This window comes from Vulpes lagopus, chromosome 11, assembly GCF_018345385.1.
Source record: "Vulpes lagopus strain Blue_001 chromosome 11, ASM1834538v1, whole genome shotgun sequence".
Lineage (NCBI taxonomy): Eukaryota > Metazoa > Chordata > Mammalia > Carnivora > Canidae > Vulpes > Vulpes lagopus.
This window is the reverse complement of record NC_054834.1, coordinates 28,537,168-28,551,934: the sequence shown is the minus strand read 5'-3', so window position 1 is coordinate 28,551,934 and position 14,767 is coordinate 28,537,168. Positions and strand designations below refer to the sequence as shown.

General features: G+C 64.6%; 1 protein-coding gene across 2 annotated transcripts in view; it reads left to right on the top strand.

Annotated features, from left to right (window-relative positions):
- OLFML2B (olfactomedin like 2B) overlaps positions 1 to 5,265 on the top strand; it is a 35,431-nt gene extending 30,166 nt beyond the window's left edge. For both annotated transcript variants that reach the window (XM_041774319.1, XM_041774318.1), the window contains exons 7-8: positions 3,420 to 3,596; positions 4,220 to 5,265. In XM_041774319.1, coding sequence (XP_041630253.1) covers positions 3,420 to 3,596; positions 4,220 to 4,821 — 779 coding nt within the window. In that variant the 3' untranslated portion in view covers positions 4,822 to 5,265. The remainder of the gene's footprint in view (positions 1 to 3,419; positions 3,597 to 4,219) is intronic.
- Positions 5,266 to 14,767: the final 9,502 nt, after the last annotated feature.

The window sequence follows — 14,767 nt, the reverse complement described above, 5'->3', positions numbered from 1 at the left end:
AGGCTGGCACCCCGAGGGTTGAGTTCGTCCCAGGCTGGCCTTACAGCCTGAGTTTGGGTGCCTTCGGGTCCGCTGTTCCCCCACCGCTGCGGCCTCTGTTGTTGCGTGGACGATGCCCAGGGCTCCTGCCCCACCCACTGAGTCCCCACCCTTGCCCTGGGGCCATCTGAGTTTGGGGACTCTGAATGCGGGGTGGCAGGAGGAGGAGCAGCAGCCGGGCAGACGCACGCAGTGAGGCTAGAACCCGGCCACAGAGGCCAGGAAGGGCAGGGGGAGGCGGGAGACACGACCTGCCAGAGGCGCCCCAGGGTGGCTTCTGGCTGCGTGTGGCGCCGTCTCTGGGAGGCTGGGGGGGGGGGGGCTCAAGTGCAGCAGGCCATCGGCGGAAGCAGAGAGGTTCCAGTTTAGTCCCGTGAAGCCTCAGGAACCAGGAGGCGCACAGGAAAGACGGCCAGTGGGCAGCTGGGTGGGCCCAGGCCGCGGGGTCTCCTAGGGCGGGGGTGCAGGAGCCCCGAGACGGAAGGAAGGCGGGCAGAGGGAGCTGCCGGGGCAGGAGACAGCAAGTGAAAGCAGGAGGGAGGGGAGCTGGTCCTGCGGCGGGCATGGGATGGGGCAAGCATGGGGGGTATGATGGGGGGGTGATGGGGGGGGACGGGGCGGCCGTGGGGGCATGACGGGGTGGAGGGGAAACGGGGCGGGCATGGGTATGATGATGGGGCGGCCAAGGTGGGAGTGATGGGGTGCAGGGGAGTGACGGGGTGTGGGGGGTGACGGGATGGGGGGGCAGCGTGATGGGCCCCCGGGGCCCCCGCGGCGAGGCCTGTGCTGGCCTGGGCCAGGACAGCGGGGGAGCCTGGGGAGCAGGTTTGCTTTGCAAGGTGGCAGAGCGCAGGCGGGCTCGGGCTCACGTGCCGAGGGGAGGAGCCCCTTCCTCCGGGACCCCGGTGATGAAAGGCGCCGATGCCCAGGGCGCAGCGCACAGTCCTGGGCACGGAGTGTGGGGGCCGCATCCCTGCACATCCTCCCTGTGGCCCCTGTGAGCCCCCCTTCTCTCTCCCCACAGACAGTCCCCCCCCCCGCCCTGTCCTCTCTCCACGCTGACAGGCGCTGTGCCGGGCAGGTGCCTCTGGCGGCGGCTCGGGCCTCACGCTTTACCCACGCGGGTCAGGTTCCAGGCTCCGCAAGCTCCCGGGCTGCCCCCCACCCCCTGCTACAGGTGGCCAGGCTCCCACAGGGGTACCCCGAGGTCCGGGCTGGCCGCTGGGCCTCCCCTCCAGCTGGAGACCCCAGGACACTGTGCTGCGAGCAGACTCAGCCGTCCCCGTGTCCCACGTCTCCGGTACCAAATGACCACAAACCGAGAGGCTCAAACAGCACGCGGGTTCCCTGGGCCCAAAGGCGGAAGTTGGGAACGAGTCTCAAAAGGGCTAAAATCGAGGCGTCAGAGGGTGGGTTCTTCCCCGAGGGCCCAGGGACAGATGTCGTCTTGCCTTTCCTGGCTGTGGGCACTGCTCCTTGGCTGCCCTCCCCCCCCCCCCCCCCAGTTACACCTGCCTCTGCCTCCCTTAGGACACTTTTCCTGCAGAAGCTAAAGCTCTGACATTTCTGAGGCCACATGGACTCTGGAGCTGGTAGCGGGGTCACGACCAAGGCCAGGCCACTGGTTCCAAACCTGGATAGGCTCTGTGGCCCCCCCGCCAGGACCCCACTGCCAGGAGCCTCAGAGCTGAGATGGCACCCTGTAGGGGATTCCCGTAGGGAATTCGGGGGCTGCCCAGGGCACCCCAGTACTTCCACACTTGGATGAGTCCTGGCTTCCGGGGGCTCAGCTGCACCGTGTGGTCTGCGGAGCCACATCAGCCCTTCGACAGAAAGTCCTCGCCTCCCATCTGTGGGGCTCCGGGGCCTGGGCAAGGGGCCTCGCTGCGCTTTGCCAGGGGACGGGGGTGCATCAAATGCTCGTCCCCGGGGATGGCACCCCGGGGTGACGTCAGTGCAGAGGTGCAGAGGCAGCACGGCCTCTCTGCCCCTCTGTGCCCGGGAATGAGATCTTCAGAGCCTGCGGCCCAGGCCCCACTGGAGCCTTGGCTTCTGTCGTCTTGACGAGCTGACCTCCGGGTGGGGGAACGAGGCGTTGGCTGGTGGCTTGTTTGTACTGCGGAGCCTGACCCCTCCCCACTCTGTGCGGGCCTGCGTGGCCAGCCGTGTGCCCCGTGGCCTAGGCCCGGCCTGCCCAGTCCTGCCAGCTGGACGGGACCACCAGACCGTGGCGGGGGGGGGGGGGGGCAGGCTGGACGGCAGCTGCTGGGACAGTTGGGAAGTTGAGAGAACCCCGAATCTGAACTGTAGGCCTTTGTGTTTTGTCCCAGGTGAATGTCAGGGACCAGTGTTCTTATCACTGTCACCCATCTGGGTGCCAGTGTTGAGGTTCTGCTGGTCCGGACGTCTGGGTGCCAGTGTTGAGGTTCTGCTGGTCCGGACAGGCCGCTGGGGCAGTGGGAGGGCGGGATGCACCTTCCCGCCTCTGTAACCCGCCCGCGCAGGGACAGAAGGCCCGGGGCCTCGGTGGTCCGCGGCCTCGTTGTCTGAGGACCGTGCTCGACAGGGACACCGCATAGGAAGCCTGATAGGCCTTGCAGGCGGCCCGGAGCTCGGCAGGGCTCTGGTGGCCGTGTAGGGCGCCTCCTGGGCCCTGGGTCGCCCCAGAGAGCCCCTCAGGACTAACTCACGGAGCTCCTGTCCCAGGAAGGCAGACGCGGCTGGGAGGGGCTCCAGCCGGAGCAAGCTGCCTACCTGGAGGAAGGGCCCCCGAAGGAGACCCTGGCGTCTCGCCCACAGTGCGACGGGGGCCTTGGGTTGAGCAGGTGGGCCCCAGGGGCACCAACCTCCGCTGCGCAGCCACGACTGGCGCCCGAATACGCTGGGCCGGACGCCTGCAGCGGGCGGAGCTCCGTGCCCTGGGTCGCAGGGCCGAGGCCTCGCGCCCGCTTCCCCCGCTGCCGCGTGTTCAGCCTCGGGGCCCAGGCCCCCAGACGCCCGCCTGCTGCCTCCAGGCCTGGCTTCCGCGGAGGGGGCGTGGCCGCGGGAGGGGCCGTCGTGGGGCGTGGCCAAGAGGAGGGGGCGGCCCGAGGGCCCTGGGGGAGGACCTCGCGGGAGCCCTGGGGGCACAGGTGGAGCCCGGGAAGGATGGTTTCGCAGAGGCTGGAGCTTGGACCCTTGAGGGGCGCCTGCAGGACTAGGAGGCCGAGGGCGGCAGGTGGCTGGGGGGCGGCCTGGAGGACTGGGGGGGCCAACGAGACGGTGCTGAGGTGTCCAGGCCCCGGTCAGACGCCCCCAGGATGGACGTCCAGGACGGGGGTCTCGGGTTTCAGGGGCTTCGGGTGTTCCTCATCCCGCCCCCGCCTCCCCGTCCCGGTCAGGAAGGTGCAAGGACACGCTGTCCACGATCACGGGGCCGACCACCCAGAACACGTACGGGCGGAACGAGGGCGCCTGGATGAAGGACCCCCTGGCCAAGGACGAGCGGATCTACGTCACCAACTATTACTACGGCAACACCCTGGTGGAGTTCCGCAACCTGGAGAACTTCAAACAGGGTAGGCGCCCCCCACCCCCCCACTCCCGGGCCTCCACCTGCTCTTTGGGAGGTGACAGCGTCCCTGGTGGTGAAAGGACCGTGCACCTGCCCTGCCCTCTCTGCGCTGGGCTCCTGGCCTCTGGCTCCCTGCAGGGTGGGGAGAGGAGGGGCCTGGGCCCCGGGGGTAGGGGGAGGGGAGGGGGAGAGGAGGGGAGGGGCCTGGGTCCCGTGGGAGGGGGAGAGGAGGGGAGGGGCCTGGGTCCCGGGGGAGGGGGAGGAGGAGAGGAGGGGAGGGGGAGAGGAGGGGAGGGGCGGGGCCTGAGTGGGGAGAGGGGCAGGAGGAGAGGAGAGAGGGGGGCAGGAGGGAGAGGAAGGGAGGAGGAGAGGGGCCTGGGTCGGGGGAGGGGGAGGGGAGGAAGAGAGGAAGAGATGAGGAGAGGAGGGAAGGGGAGAGGAGGGCAGGGGCCTGGGTCTGGGGGGAGGAGGACCGGCTGAAGCGGTTCGAGGCACCAGCGAGCCGAGAGGGGGCGGGGCTGCGGACCCCCTGCCGTCGCATCCACAGGGCCCGCCCCACCCCCACCCCCCCCCACCCCCGTGGTCACCCCCGTGACCCCGACCCCGACCCCGACCCGTGCCCCCCAGGCCGCTGGAGCAACTCGTACAAGCTGCCGTACAGCTGGATCGGCACGGGCCACGTGGTGTACGCGGGCGCCTTCTACTACAACCGCGCCTTCACCCGCAACATCATCAAGTACGACCTGAAGCAGCGCTTCGTGGCCGCCTGGGCCATGCTGCACGACGTGGCCTACGAGGAGGCCACCCCCTGGCGCTGGCAGGGCCACTCGGACGTGGACTTCGCCGTGGACGAGAACGGGCTGTGGCTCATCTACCCGGCCCTGGACGACGAGGGCTTCAGCCAGGAGGTCATCGTGCTGAGCAAGCTCAACGCGGCCGACCTGAGCACGCAGAAGGAGACCACGTGGCGCACGGGGCTGCGGCGGCACCTGTACGGCAACTGCTTCGTCATCTGCGGGGTGCTGTACGCCGTGGACAGCCACAACCAGCGCAACGCCAACATCTCGTACGCCTTCGACACGCACACCAACACGCAGATCGTGCCGCGCCTGCTGTTCGAGAACGAGTATTCCTACACCACGCAGATAGACTACAACCCCAAGGACCGCCTGCTCTACGCCTGGGACAACGGCCACCAGGTCACCTACCACGTCATCTTCGCCTACTGACACCCCGGCCCTGCGGGCGGAGGCGCCGTGTGTGCGTGCGTGCGAGCGTGAGGACGGGTGCGAGGGGGAAATATAGATATATATTATTTTGTATGATATTGCAGTTGTAAAATGACAGTTTGGGTCTATTTTTTTTTAAAGTGGATTGTAGATCGATCCATACGCGTATGTGCTGGTCTCATCCTCCACGGTTTATATTTTTGTGCAAATGAACTTCTTTTGACCAGGAGCCACCTTCCTTCGACCCCTCCGCTCCCAGGTCCTAGCCGCTCTGCTCGAGGGGTTCATCCATCAGGGTCTCGCAGGCAACCGGGAGCAGAGGAGGCGAGAAAGAAGTGTCAGGGGCGGGAACATTTTTATGTATTGGAGAAGTTTTAAAAACCCAGAAAAATGCTTTCTGTTTTTTTGTTTTTTTGTTTTTAATAAAGAAGAAATGTAAAACCATCCCCGGCTGTGTCAGCGCCGCTGTATCGCGCCCGGGGCCCCAGGTCTGTGCCCACAGAGCCATTTCCAGGCTGGGCCGGGTCACCTGGGGAGGGGGTGCCCCGGGCGCCGGCATCCCCAGGCCCGAGCACCTGAGCACCTGCGCCTGCTGCCAGCAACCAAGCCCGGCTGCTTGGTCCCACTCCTTTTGCCCACGAGGTGGGAGACGGTTCATCTCTGAGTCCCTGCCAGGCCGGTGTGGGGCCGGGAGGCTGGGGGCGCAGGGGGCGCAGTCGAGGGAGGGTCTGCCTTGGGCTCAGGCCGGGATCCCAGGCTCGGAGCCCCCGTTGGGCCCCCGCTCAGCGGGGAGCCTGCTTCCCCCTCTTCTCCCCGTGCTGCTGCTCTCCCTCCGCACAGGCGCGCTCTCTCCTCAAACAATCTTCAAGAAACAAAACAGGAGGCCGCGGGCGACCCTGTCCCTGCCCTGCTGCAGAAGCTCTCCAGCGTCCCTCCGTCCCCATCCTGGTCGTGAACATTGGCCAGGCCTCCCCGCCCACTGTCCCGTCCAGGAGAGGGGCCTGGTCTGAAACCAGCGCCCAAGGGCAGGGGTGCGGGGCGGGAAGGCCTGCCTGTCCCCGGACACAAAGCAGGGGACGGAAAATGGGGAAAAGCCTCAGCAGGTGACTCCTGAGTCTGGGAGGAGGGCCGTCCTTCCCCGAGGACGAAGTGGGAAGACTGCATCGTGTCACCACGCTGTCCCCTCTGCCCGCCCCCCCCCCCCCCCAGTGCTGCCTGGGGAGACCTGCACAGGCCTTGGGCGCCTCCTGCACGCTCACCGCACACAGGCGTGCACACACGTACACACGCACCTGCCTCCTGCGTGCATCTGCGTCCTGCTTACAGCCTCCCTGCGTGGGGGGCCTCCACCCCCACCCAGCTCTGCCTCTCCACCTGCACCGTTTCACATAGCAAATACCCAGATGACTCCATCTGTCCTGGGGCGTTGGGCCAAACTTCCCTGAGCCAGTGCCTGTCAGGTTTTGGGGCAGCAGGAGGGCGGTGGGGAGAGAGGGGGTGTCCGGGTTCAGGATGGGGGTGGACGAGGCCCGTGTGCAGAGGCCCTGCTTGACCAGAGGAGGGACAGGGTGCTCGTCAGGCCCCGGGTTGGAAACCGGAGCCGGGACCCAGGCCCGATGTCAGGCTGCTCCAGGGGGGCGGGGAGCCACCAGGGGTGTCGCTGGTGGGAACTTCCGTCCCCTGGAGATGTTCACGTAGCTCCCTCCGTGTAAAGTGACCTACTCACGGCTCGTAGGCTCCTGGACCAGCACCTGTCCCAGCGCCCTGTCCTGGGGACCCTGCTGCTGGGTGGCCCCGAGGCGGGGGCAGATGTTTGCCCTGGAGCGCCTGTGCCCCCCCCGCCCCCCCCCCCCCCGCCCCTAGGCTTCGGCACTTAGCTGGGCCCTTCCGACGCCAGGGCCTCCCGAACTCTCTGGCCCTCATGCTAACCTAGAGAACCCCCGAACCTGCAGGCTGGCCTGCTTGTGGTGGCCGCGGGGACCCCAGACTGCCATCCACAGGAGGGGGCAGCCTTCAGGGACAGGCCCCCGGACAAGCAATCGGGGCCAGTAGGAAGTAGTTAGGCTCCACCAGGGCCTGGCTGGTGTGCGAGATAGAGTCCTGAGAGGCCCGGCCTGCCAGGGTCCCCCCTAGCCAGCACCCGGACAGCCAGGCCCCCCTGGCCAGCACCCGGACCGCTAGGGTCCCCGGGCCAGCACCTGGACCGCCAGGGCCCCCCTGGCCAGCACCCGGCCTGCCAGGGGGAGCACCCCCTTCTAACTCCCCACTGAGCTACTACCCTTGTGCACAAACCCCAGCCGTGCCCTGTTCTGGCTGTGTGATCTTGCACAGTCATGGACCTGTCTCATCCGGATGTTCAGGGCCTTCGTGAATTAACAAGTTAATCATAATTAACAAGGGTGAAGCCCAAGGTAAATCCTAGGCACTCAGTAGTTTTTATTGTGCAAACCTGTGATCATAAGAAAAACAGAAGAACGTAGACTAAATCCCTGTCGCCAAAATATAAACACCATTAATATTGCGTTATACTTGTTTCCTCGGCGTTTTACACAATTTGCTGGCATTTTTTCCCCTTTTTTCTTTTTTTACATTAAAGACATGCTGACATTTAATCCAGTGAAGGAAGCATCTCTTAAAAGAAGGACCTACGTCTACGTAACTTTGACCTAAATGGACTAACAACGAGTCCTTCAAATCAGTGACACCCACCCTCAAGTTCCGCCGATTCCCTCAAAGATGTCTAGTCCCTTTGGGTCTTTAAGCAGTAAGCTTTCCTTTAATCCCCGTATTTGTCTGAACTAAGAAACCAGTGGACACCGGGCTCGCGTCCCCGCTTCCCACATGTCACGGGTGTGCCCAAGAGCTGCTGGCTCTTCGCGAACATCATATGCAAGCAGCTCCCTGGGCTGCTGGCTTCCTTCAACTCTCCTTGTTTTTTTTTTTTGTTTGTTTGTTTGTTTGTTTTGAGATTTTATTTATTCATGAGAGACACAGAGAGAGGCAGAGACACAGGCAGAGGGAGAAGGAGGCTCCCTGCGGGGAGCCAGACGTGGGACTCGAACCCGGGACCCTGGATCACGCCCTGGGCCGAAGGCAAGTGCCCAACCGCTGGGCCCCCAGGGATCCCTTCCTTCAACTATCCTCTCGTTTGTTCCGCTCTGCCCCGTTTTTCCTTAACCTGAAGTCAGAGGCAAAGGTCTCATGGGATCCAGACTCAGTGGTTTTGGCCAAAACGCCGCGGGGTTGAGCTCGGTTTTTCCGTGTGGCCCGCTCGCCGTCGACTTTGTCCAGCGGGGGCTGCACCTCTGCAAGCCCCGTGGGCTGGTGCCCCCAGGCCGCACTGGCACCCCTGCACCTGGCGCCCCTGCACCTGGCGGGCTGCCTGCACGGCTGGCTTCCATAGCAACTTTTCTTGGGGTTTTTGCCCTTCGCGGGGACTAGCCTGCCTGGCCTCCCACCCCTCCCCAGCGCCTGGGCATCTGGGGTGCCCCCGGCAGCATCCTGCTGGAACCTCCCCATCCGACCCACACACCCTCGTGGGCCCACGTGCTCCCGAGGCGGAGGCCCACGCGGTGTCCCCCGGCCCAGCGGAGCACGTTGGCCCCCGCCCAGCTGTCTTCGCTGAGGAGGAGCCCCCCCCCCCCCCCCCGCATTCCAAGTAGGAGTCAGCTGCTCACCTTCCGTGACCCCCAAGCTGTGGGGAGCGTGGGGCAGGCGTCCCAGCAGAGCCCCCGAAAGCTCTCCCCGTCTAACCTTGAGGTGACCGCAGGCACCCCCCTCCCCAGGGGAAGAGTAGGGCTCCGGAAAGCTCCCTCCAAAGAAATCCTAGTCAAACATCCTCTTTAGAAACATCCAGCTCAATTTTTATTTGCACTTTTAACGTGGTGAAGAGTTGAAGTGCCCCCCTTCCAGGGCCTCTCCCGGGGGGACATGGCAGGCGGGCTGTGCCCTCCTTGGGAATGTGGGGTCTGGGGTCTCCCGGGTGCAGCGCTCCCACTTCCCTCCACGCCCTGTGGTTCTGTCCTCCTGGAGCATCCCCCCCCCCCCTGTCTTCAAGGGCAGCCTCCACGGCTCCCCAGCCAGAGCAGCAGCGCCCCGCAGGCAAAAGAAACGTCTTGGATTGTGACCTTCTGAGAAGAAGACTCAGGCTGATGCTTTGCCTTTCGAGAGCATTCTCCTGTTGCCCGTGCGTGAGCTTGTTGGCAGCCCCATATTTAGGGGTTCTGGGTTGTCGGCCACAGCAGCCGACTTTTGTTAGCTTAGGCCACAGAGATCTTATTGGAAAGAGTCTAGGAAGCTACAGACTGCAGGGAAACCTGGACAGCCGGGAATGGGGCCGGGGCCGGGTCCACGTGGCCATCGTGACAGGTCTTCCGGGCGCCTGTAAGCCTGGGGGTCCCCGCTCAGGGTGCAAGGGTTGGGGACACGGTCGCTGAGTGAGCCTGGGCCCAGAGCCGCCTCCCCAACAAGGCGGGGACGCTGCGATGCACGGCTTGCCCAGGACAGCATGCAAGCAAGGGCCACCCCCCCACCCCCCTCACCCAGATGAACGGCTGCCGGTCTCACACAGGAGGAGCGAAGCTTCTGGAAGTCGGCTACAAAGGTTTTGTTTAATAGCAACCGCCACTAATGTCTTTCCAATGTGATTCAATTCCCCAAAGCTCAGTTCATCCCCGATGCTCTGGGTCACCAATCAGATTTCAGCACGTCCCCGTTTTGTGGTGTCCATGCTGGCTGTGCCTCTCTCCTGGTTCTAGTTTATAGATTTTTTTTTTTAAAGATTTTTATTTATTTATGAGAGACACAGAGAGAGAGGGAGAGACAGAGGCAGAGGGAGAAGCAGGCTCCATGCAGGGAGCCCGATGCGGGACTCAATCCCGGGTCTCCAGGACCAGGCCCTGGGCTGAAGGCCCTCAGCTAAACCGCTGAGCCACCCAGGGATGCCCTACAGATGTTTTTAATTAAGGTTTTGACTTTAATGCCAGTATAGGTAACAGGCAGTGTGACGTTGGTGTCAGGTGTGCAATATGATGATTCAACATTACCTGGTTCTCCGCTGCCAGCTTGCTCTCGCTCCAGGTGAGAGTCTGTTTCTTGGTTTTCTTTTTTTCTCATTTGCTCCTTTGTTTTTTTTTTGTTTTTTTTTTTAAGATTTGTTTATTTATTTATGATAGACATAGAGAGAGAGAGAGGCAGAGACACAGGAGGAGGAGAAGCAGACTCCATGCTGGGAGCCCGACGTGGGACTCGATCCTGGGACTCCAGGATCGTGCCCTGGGCCAAAGGCAGGCGCCAAACCGTTGAGCCACCCAGGGATCCCCTGCTCCTTTGTTTTGTTTCTTAAATTCCACACGAGTGAAATCATACGGTGTTTCTCTTTCTCCGACTGATTTCACTTCGCATTATCTTTTAGTGCCATGCGCGTCATCGCAAATGGCGAGATTGCGTTCTTTCTGCTGGCTGGCTAATACTCCGTCTGTGTCTACATCACATCTGTGTCCATTTACCAGTTGGTGGACATTGGGCTCTTTCCAGAATCGGGCCCTTGTAGATGGTGCTGCTATAGACATGAGGGGGGGGTGTGCCCCTTGGATCTGGTATTTCTGTATTCTCAGGTCGATCCCTCGTAGTGCCAGTGCCCGGTCGTCAGGAGGCTCTATTTTCAGCTTTCTGAGGAACCATCTACCCTGTTTCCGGGGGGCCGCACCAGCTGCCATTCCCACCAGCGGCGAGGGGGCTCCTCTTTCTCGCCTCTTCACCAACACGTGTCTCCTGTGCTGTTGGTTTCCACCGATCCGACAGGTGCGAGGCCGCAGCTCACTGGGTTGATCTGCACTTTCCCGATGCTCAGGGACCTTGAGCATCCTTTTGTGTGTCTTTAAGTTCCTCCCTCCTCATTGGCTGGCTCCATGGGGGCTGTGGCTCTGTGTTTTCCTGGAATAAGGCGGAGCAGAAACCGGTAGCTGGTGGGTGACCTTAGAGGACTGTGTCTCTGGGCCTCCCCGAGGGCCTGCCGCCGGGAGCCAGCGCTCGCCGAGCCGGGGTCCTTGGGTGCCAGAGGCTGCACCCCGGGTTTCAGGGTGTGGGTGCCCTGTGGGGCGCAGGCTGCTCTCGTCGGCGTGGGGAGAGGGAGGGAGAGCAAGGGGAGTCCGCTCGGGGTTCTCCAGGGGGCCTCAGCAGAGCCTGGACACTGGGCGGGGCGGACAACAGCCGGTGACCGGCCCCGAGCAGCCTCGCCTCGGGGCGGGAGAGTCGGGCCCAGTGGGCGCCTCCCTGGGAGGCCTGGGCACTGGGCGCGCCCTGCGCAGGCTGGCTCCATGGGGCCACTGCTCCTGTGCGACAGGTGACACGCACGCGAGGAGGTTGGAGGAGGCTCTCGGTGGCTCAGGACGCAGGAAGCGACTGTCCCCTTGGGCCGAGCGCTGTCCCCACCATCCCTCCCTGTCCCTGCCATCGCCCTTGTCCTCGCTGTCCCCACGGTCCCCGCAGACCCCGAAGGTCTGGGCCCTGGGCCAGCGGGGAGGGCCCGCTCCTGCACACGCACCCGCCCCTCTGCGTGGACGCCCGGGGGAGGCCCACGGGAGGCGGGCGCGCGGGGGCCTTCCTCAGGCCAGCGTCAGCACCACGGTGCTGCCCGAGGTGCAGAAAGTCCCACCGGCCGCGTTTGTCCCCCCACCTGGCTCAAGAGGCCCCAGTGCAGGAGTCTACACTGGCCGGAGCGGCCCTTCCCTGCGTCTGCTCGGCGGCTCCCTCCTGGGCAGCAGGGCCCAGACAGGCCACCCTCCCAGTCACCCCCCTTAGGGCCCTAGTTCCCAGAAGCGGCCTCCCTCAGGAAGGCCTCCGGGGCTCACCGGGGAGCCCATCCCCTCCTCCCTCCTCACCTGTGCCCAGCACACGCCTCGTGGGGCAGAGGCTGAGTCCCCCCAGGCCTGCATGTGTCACCCTCCAGGACCCTGGGGCGCAGTCGCCCTTGGGTCACCCTGAGCCCCGGGCCGCCGCCTGCCCCGGAGACCTCGGCCCCACTCCCCCTTCTCCCCCTTCTCGGTCTCACGGTCTCAGTTACGGAGGGGCCGTCGCCCGCGGGTGCTTCTAGGACAGAGGCCTTGGGGGCACCGCAGGGCGTGGCCTTCCTGCGGGGGCGCCTGTCCTGCCCCAAGCTCTGCAGGGCGGGCTCCCCGGGGTCCCGGGCCCTCCTCCCCGCCGTCCTGGGACTCGGGGTCCAGGGGGGGCTCCTCCGACCTCCTCGCGGGCCTGCAGAGTCCCCTCTGAGGCATGAAGCACTGGATGCGGGGACTCGCTTCGCGCCCCCGCAGGTCTCCGCGTGACACCGCCGCCAGGAAGGCCCCCGGGGGAGCCGACTCCCCACCGCAGGCGCCGCGGTGCACGCGCCTGGCCTCCTGGCGAGCTCGGAGAACCAGGGGCGCTGTCGCTCCCCCCGACCCCGCAAGGAGGCTGCAGGGCGGGGCGGGAGGGGGAGGGGAAGACGGCGTCTCTGTGCCTGCTGCGGACAGACGGACAGACGGACAGACGCCGCCGCCGGCCCCCCCCGGGCGCGGAGCAGGTGGGGGCGGCTCAGCCCCTCCCCCGTCCGGTCCCCCGCCGGCCCTCCCCTCCCGTCGCCCCCGGCGGCCAGCCCCGGCCCCCCCTCCGCGCGCACGTGGGCCCGGGACCGCGGCCTCTCTGCACCTCCCCCCAGGCAGGTCCACGCAAACTTCCATCTTCGCAGCGCGGGGATGTTCACGCGTTTCCCGGGCTCTGACGTCGCAGAGGAAGGTCTGAGCTCATCTCGCCGAGGGCCCAGGCCCCCCACCCGGCCCCCGCCCTTTACCAGCTGGGAGGCCCCCCGCGAGCTGGGGCTCGGCCTCAAAACACAGTGTTCGTGGGTTCCCACACTCACTGCACCTAGAATCACCTAGAAATGGTGGCCCCCGCCCCCGGACCCGCTGTGCCCCTGAGGTCGGCGCGGGGAGGCGGTAGCAGCAGCCTTAAAGGCCCCCAGTGAGTCCAGTGCGCGAAGTGCGGTCGCCCCAGCAGACCTCGGGGGCCGCGGCAGCGCGGACGGGGCGGGGGTGCTGGGGGGCGCTGGGGGGCGCAGGCGGGGCCCCAGGAGAGGGAAGCAGGCGCCAGCTCCTCCTCCCTGGTCCCGCCGAGCCCCAAGCCCCGGGGCTGCCGTCGTCGGGCTGAGGGCACCCGTGACAGGCCCAGGCCGGTCCCCCCAGCTGACAGCGAGGCCCCCATCGGTAGCAGGAGCCCAGGGGCTGCCACGGTGAGGGGGCTGGGGATACTCAAGATGTGACCCCCCCTGGGCTTCCAAAAAGCGAGCGACAACAGGAGGTGAGGCCCTGTGCCCTCCGGCCTCCCCTGGCGGCTGGTGGCTGGCTCGCACACTCCATCAGGCGAGGGCTCCCTAAAGCCCACCACCGGCCCCCCCGCAGCATCCGACTCAGTAGGTCTGGGTGGGGGCCCAGAGGTTGCGTTTCTAGCAAGTTCCCAAGTGCTGCAGAAGGGACACCATCCTCGCAGACCCACGGTCTCCGTCCACGGGTGGGAGTCGGAGGGAAGCAGAAGGGGAAGAGGAAAGCTAGCAGGGCCTCCTCGTGTGTCCACCAGCCGGTCTCGGCACCGGGCAGCATGTCTGTGAGTGCCTGCACGGGTGACCCAGCTGGTGTGTGCTGCCAGCACAGGCGACAAGTGCCATCTGTCCAGTGTGCTCTAGGAAAGATGAAGTCTGTGGCTTTCTAAATGCTCAGTACTTCAACCAAAAATACCGATTTATCCTAAAAATGCCCCAAAGTACCACATTCCAAGTACCCCTGCGGACACAGTGGTGGCTTCGGTGTGGACAGGCTTCCTGCCCTTCTGGAGCACACACGGTCCTGCAGGGGTGACAGGTAGACAGACACGAGCCATTGCGAGGGGAGTGTGGGAAGGAGAAGAACCAGGTGCTGCTCCGGCCCCCCACCCTCCATCTATCTCCCTAAGAGCAGATGTTTCCCTCCGTGGGCATGGGTGCTTTGCTGCGTGTACCAGGTGGTAAATCTGGGGGAGGTGAAGTCAGCCCCGATGTGCTGCTAGCTGGGCAGGGCTTCCAGCGCTCACCTGAGTGGTGACCCTTAGGGCCATCTGACAAGAGGTTACATGGTCCAGCACCTATCCTGCTCATCCTGAGTCAGGATGAATTTCCAGGTCCTCTCCTACTGAGGGCTGGATGGGCCAGGCTAGCGGGGCGGGGGTTGCTGTAAGTCTCTTCCTTGAGGCTGCCAGGCTGCAGGGGCCACGTGTGGCTCTGACGTGAACCAGTCCCTCAGCAGAGGCGAATTCCAGCCCCGCCGGGAACCCAGCGACTGTGTGGGGAGATGCATTATCCTGTGTCCTAGGACCAGCAGCCAAGTGAGTGGGTGAGCTCTGCGGCCGCGACGGAGACGCTGGCCAACGGATCTTGCATCCCAAAGCTCTCCTGAGAGCAGCTCGTGTCTAAATAAACTTCGGTTTTCAGGCTATCCAGAAGTCTTACCCTCTTCCGGAAATTCTCTGTTTTTCTGTGGGAACAGAAGGGTGACCGCACAGGCCTGGGGAAGAGCCATGTCCACAGGTCTCCGAGGACGTGGATCTCGTCTGGTTGATCCGTATGGTTTCCCGCAGATCAGTGGTACGGGCCTGAGCCTGGTCCCACACTCAGAGTCTGTGGCAGAGTTCTGAATCTGGGGCCACGACCCCTGGCCCCACTCACTGTGCAGAAACGCTGCCCAAGGGTGCAAGTCCCGCCGGGTGCTCAGGCCGTGTGCATAAGCTGGAGGCTTTGGAAGTCAAGCAGGGCCCCCTAAGAAATGAGAATCAGGGGTGACTGGGAGTTCTCCCTTTGCTCACCAGCGTAGGGCTCTGCTGTCAGCAACGGGGGATACGGTCTAGGTGTTTCTGGGTGAGCCCCAAAAGGTCTCCCATCTAA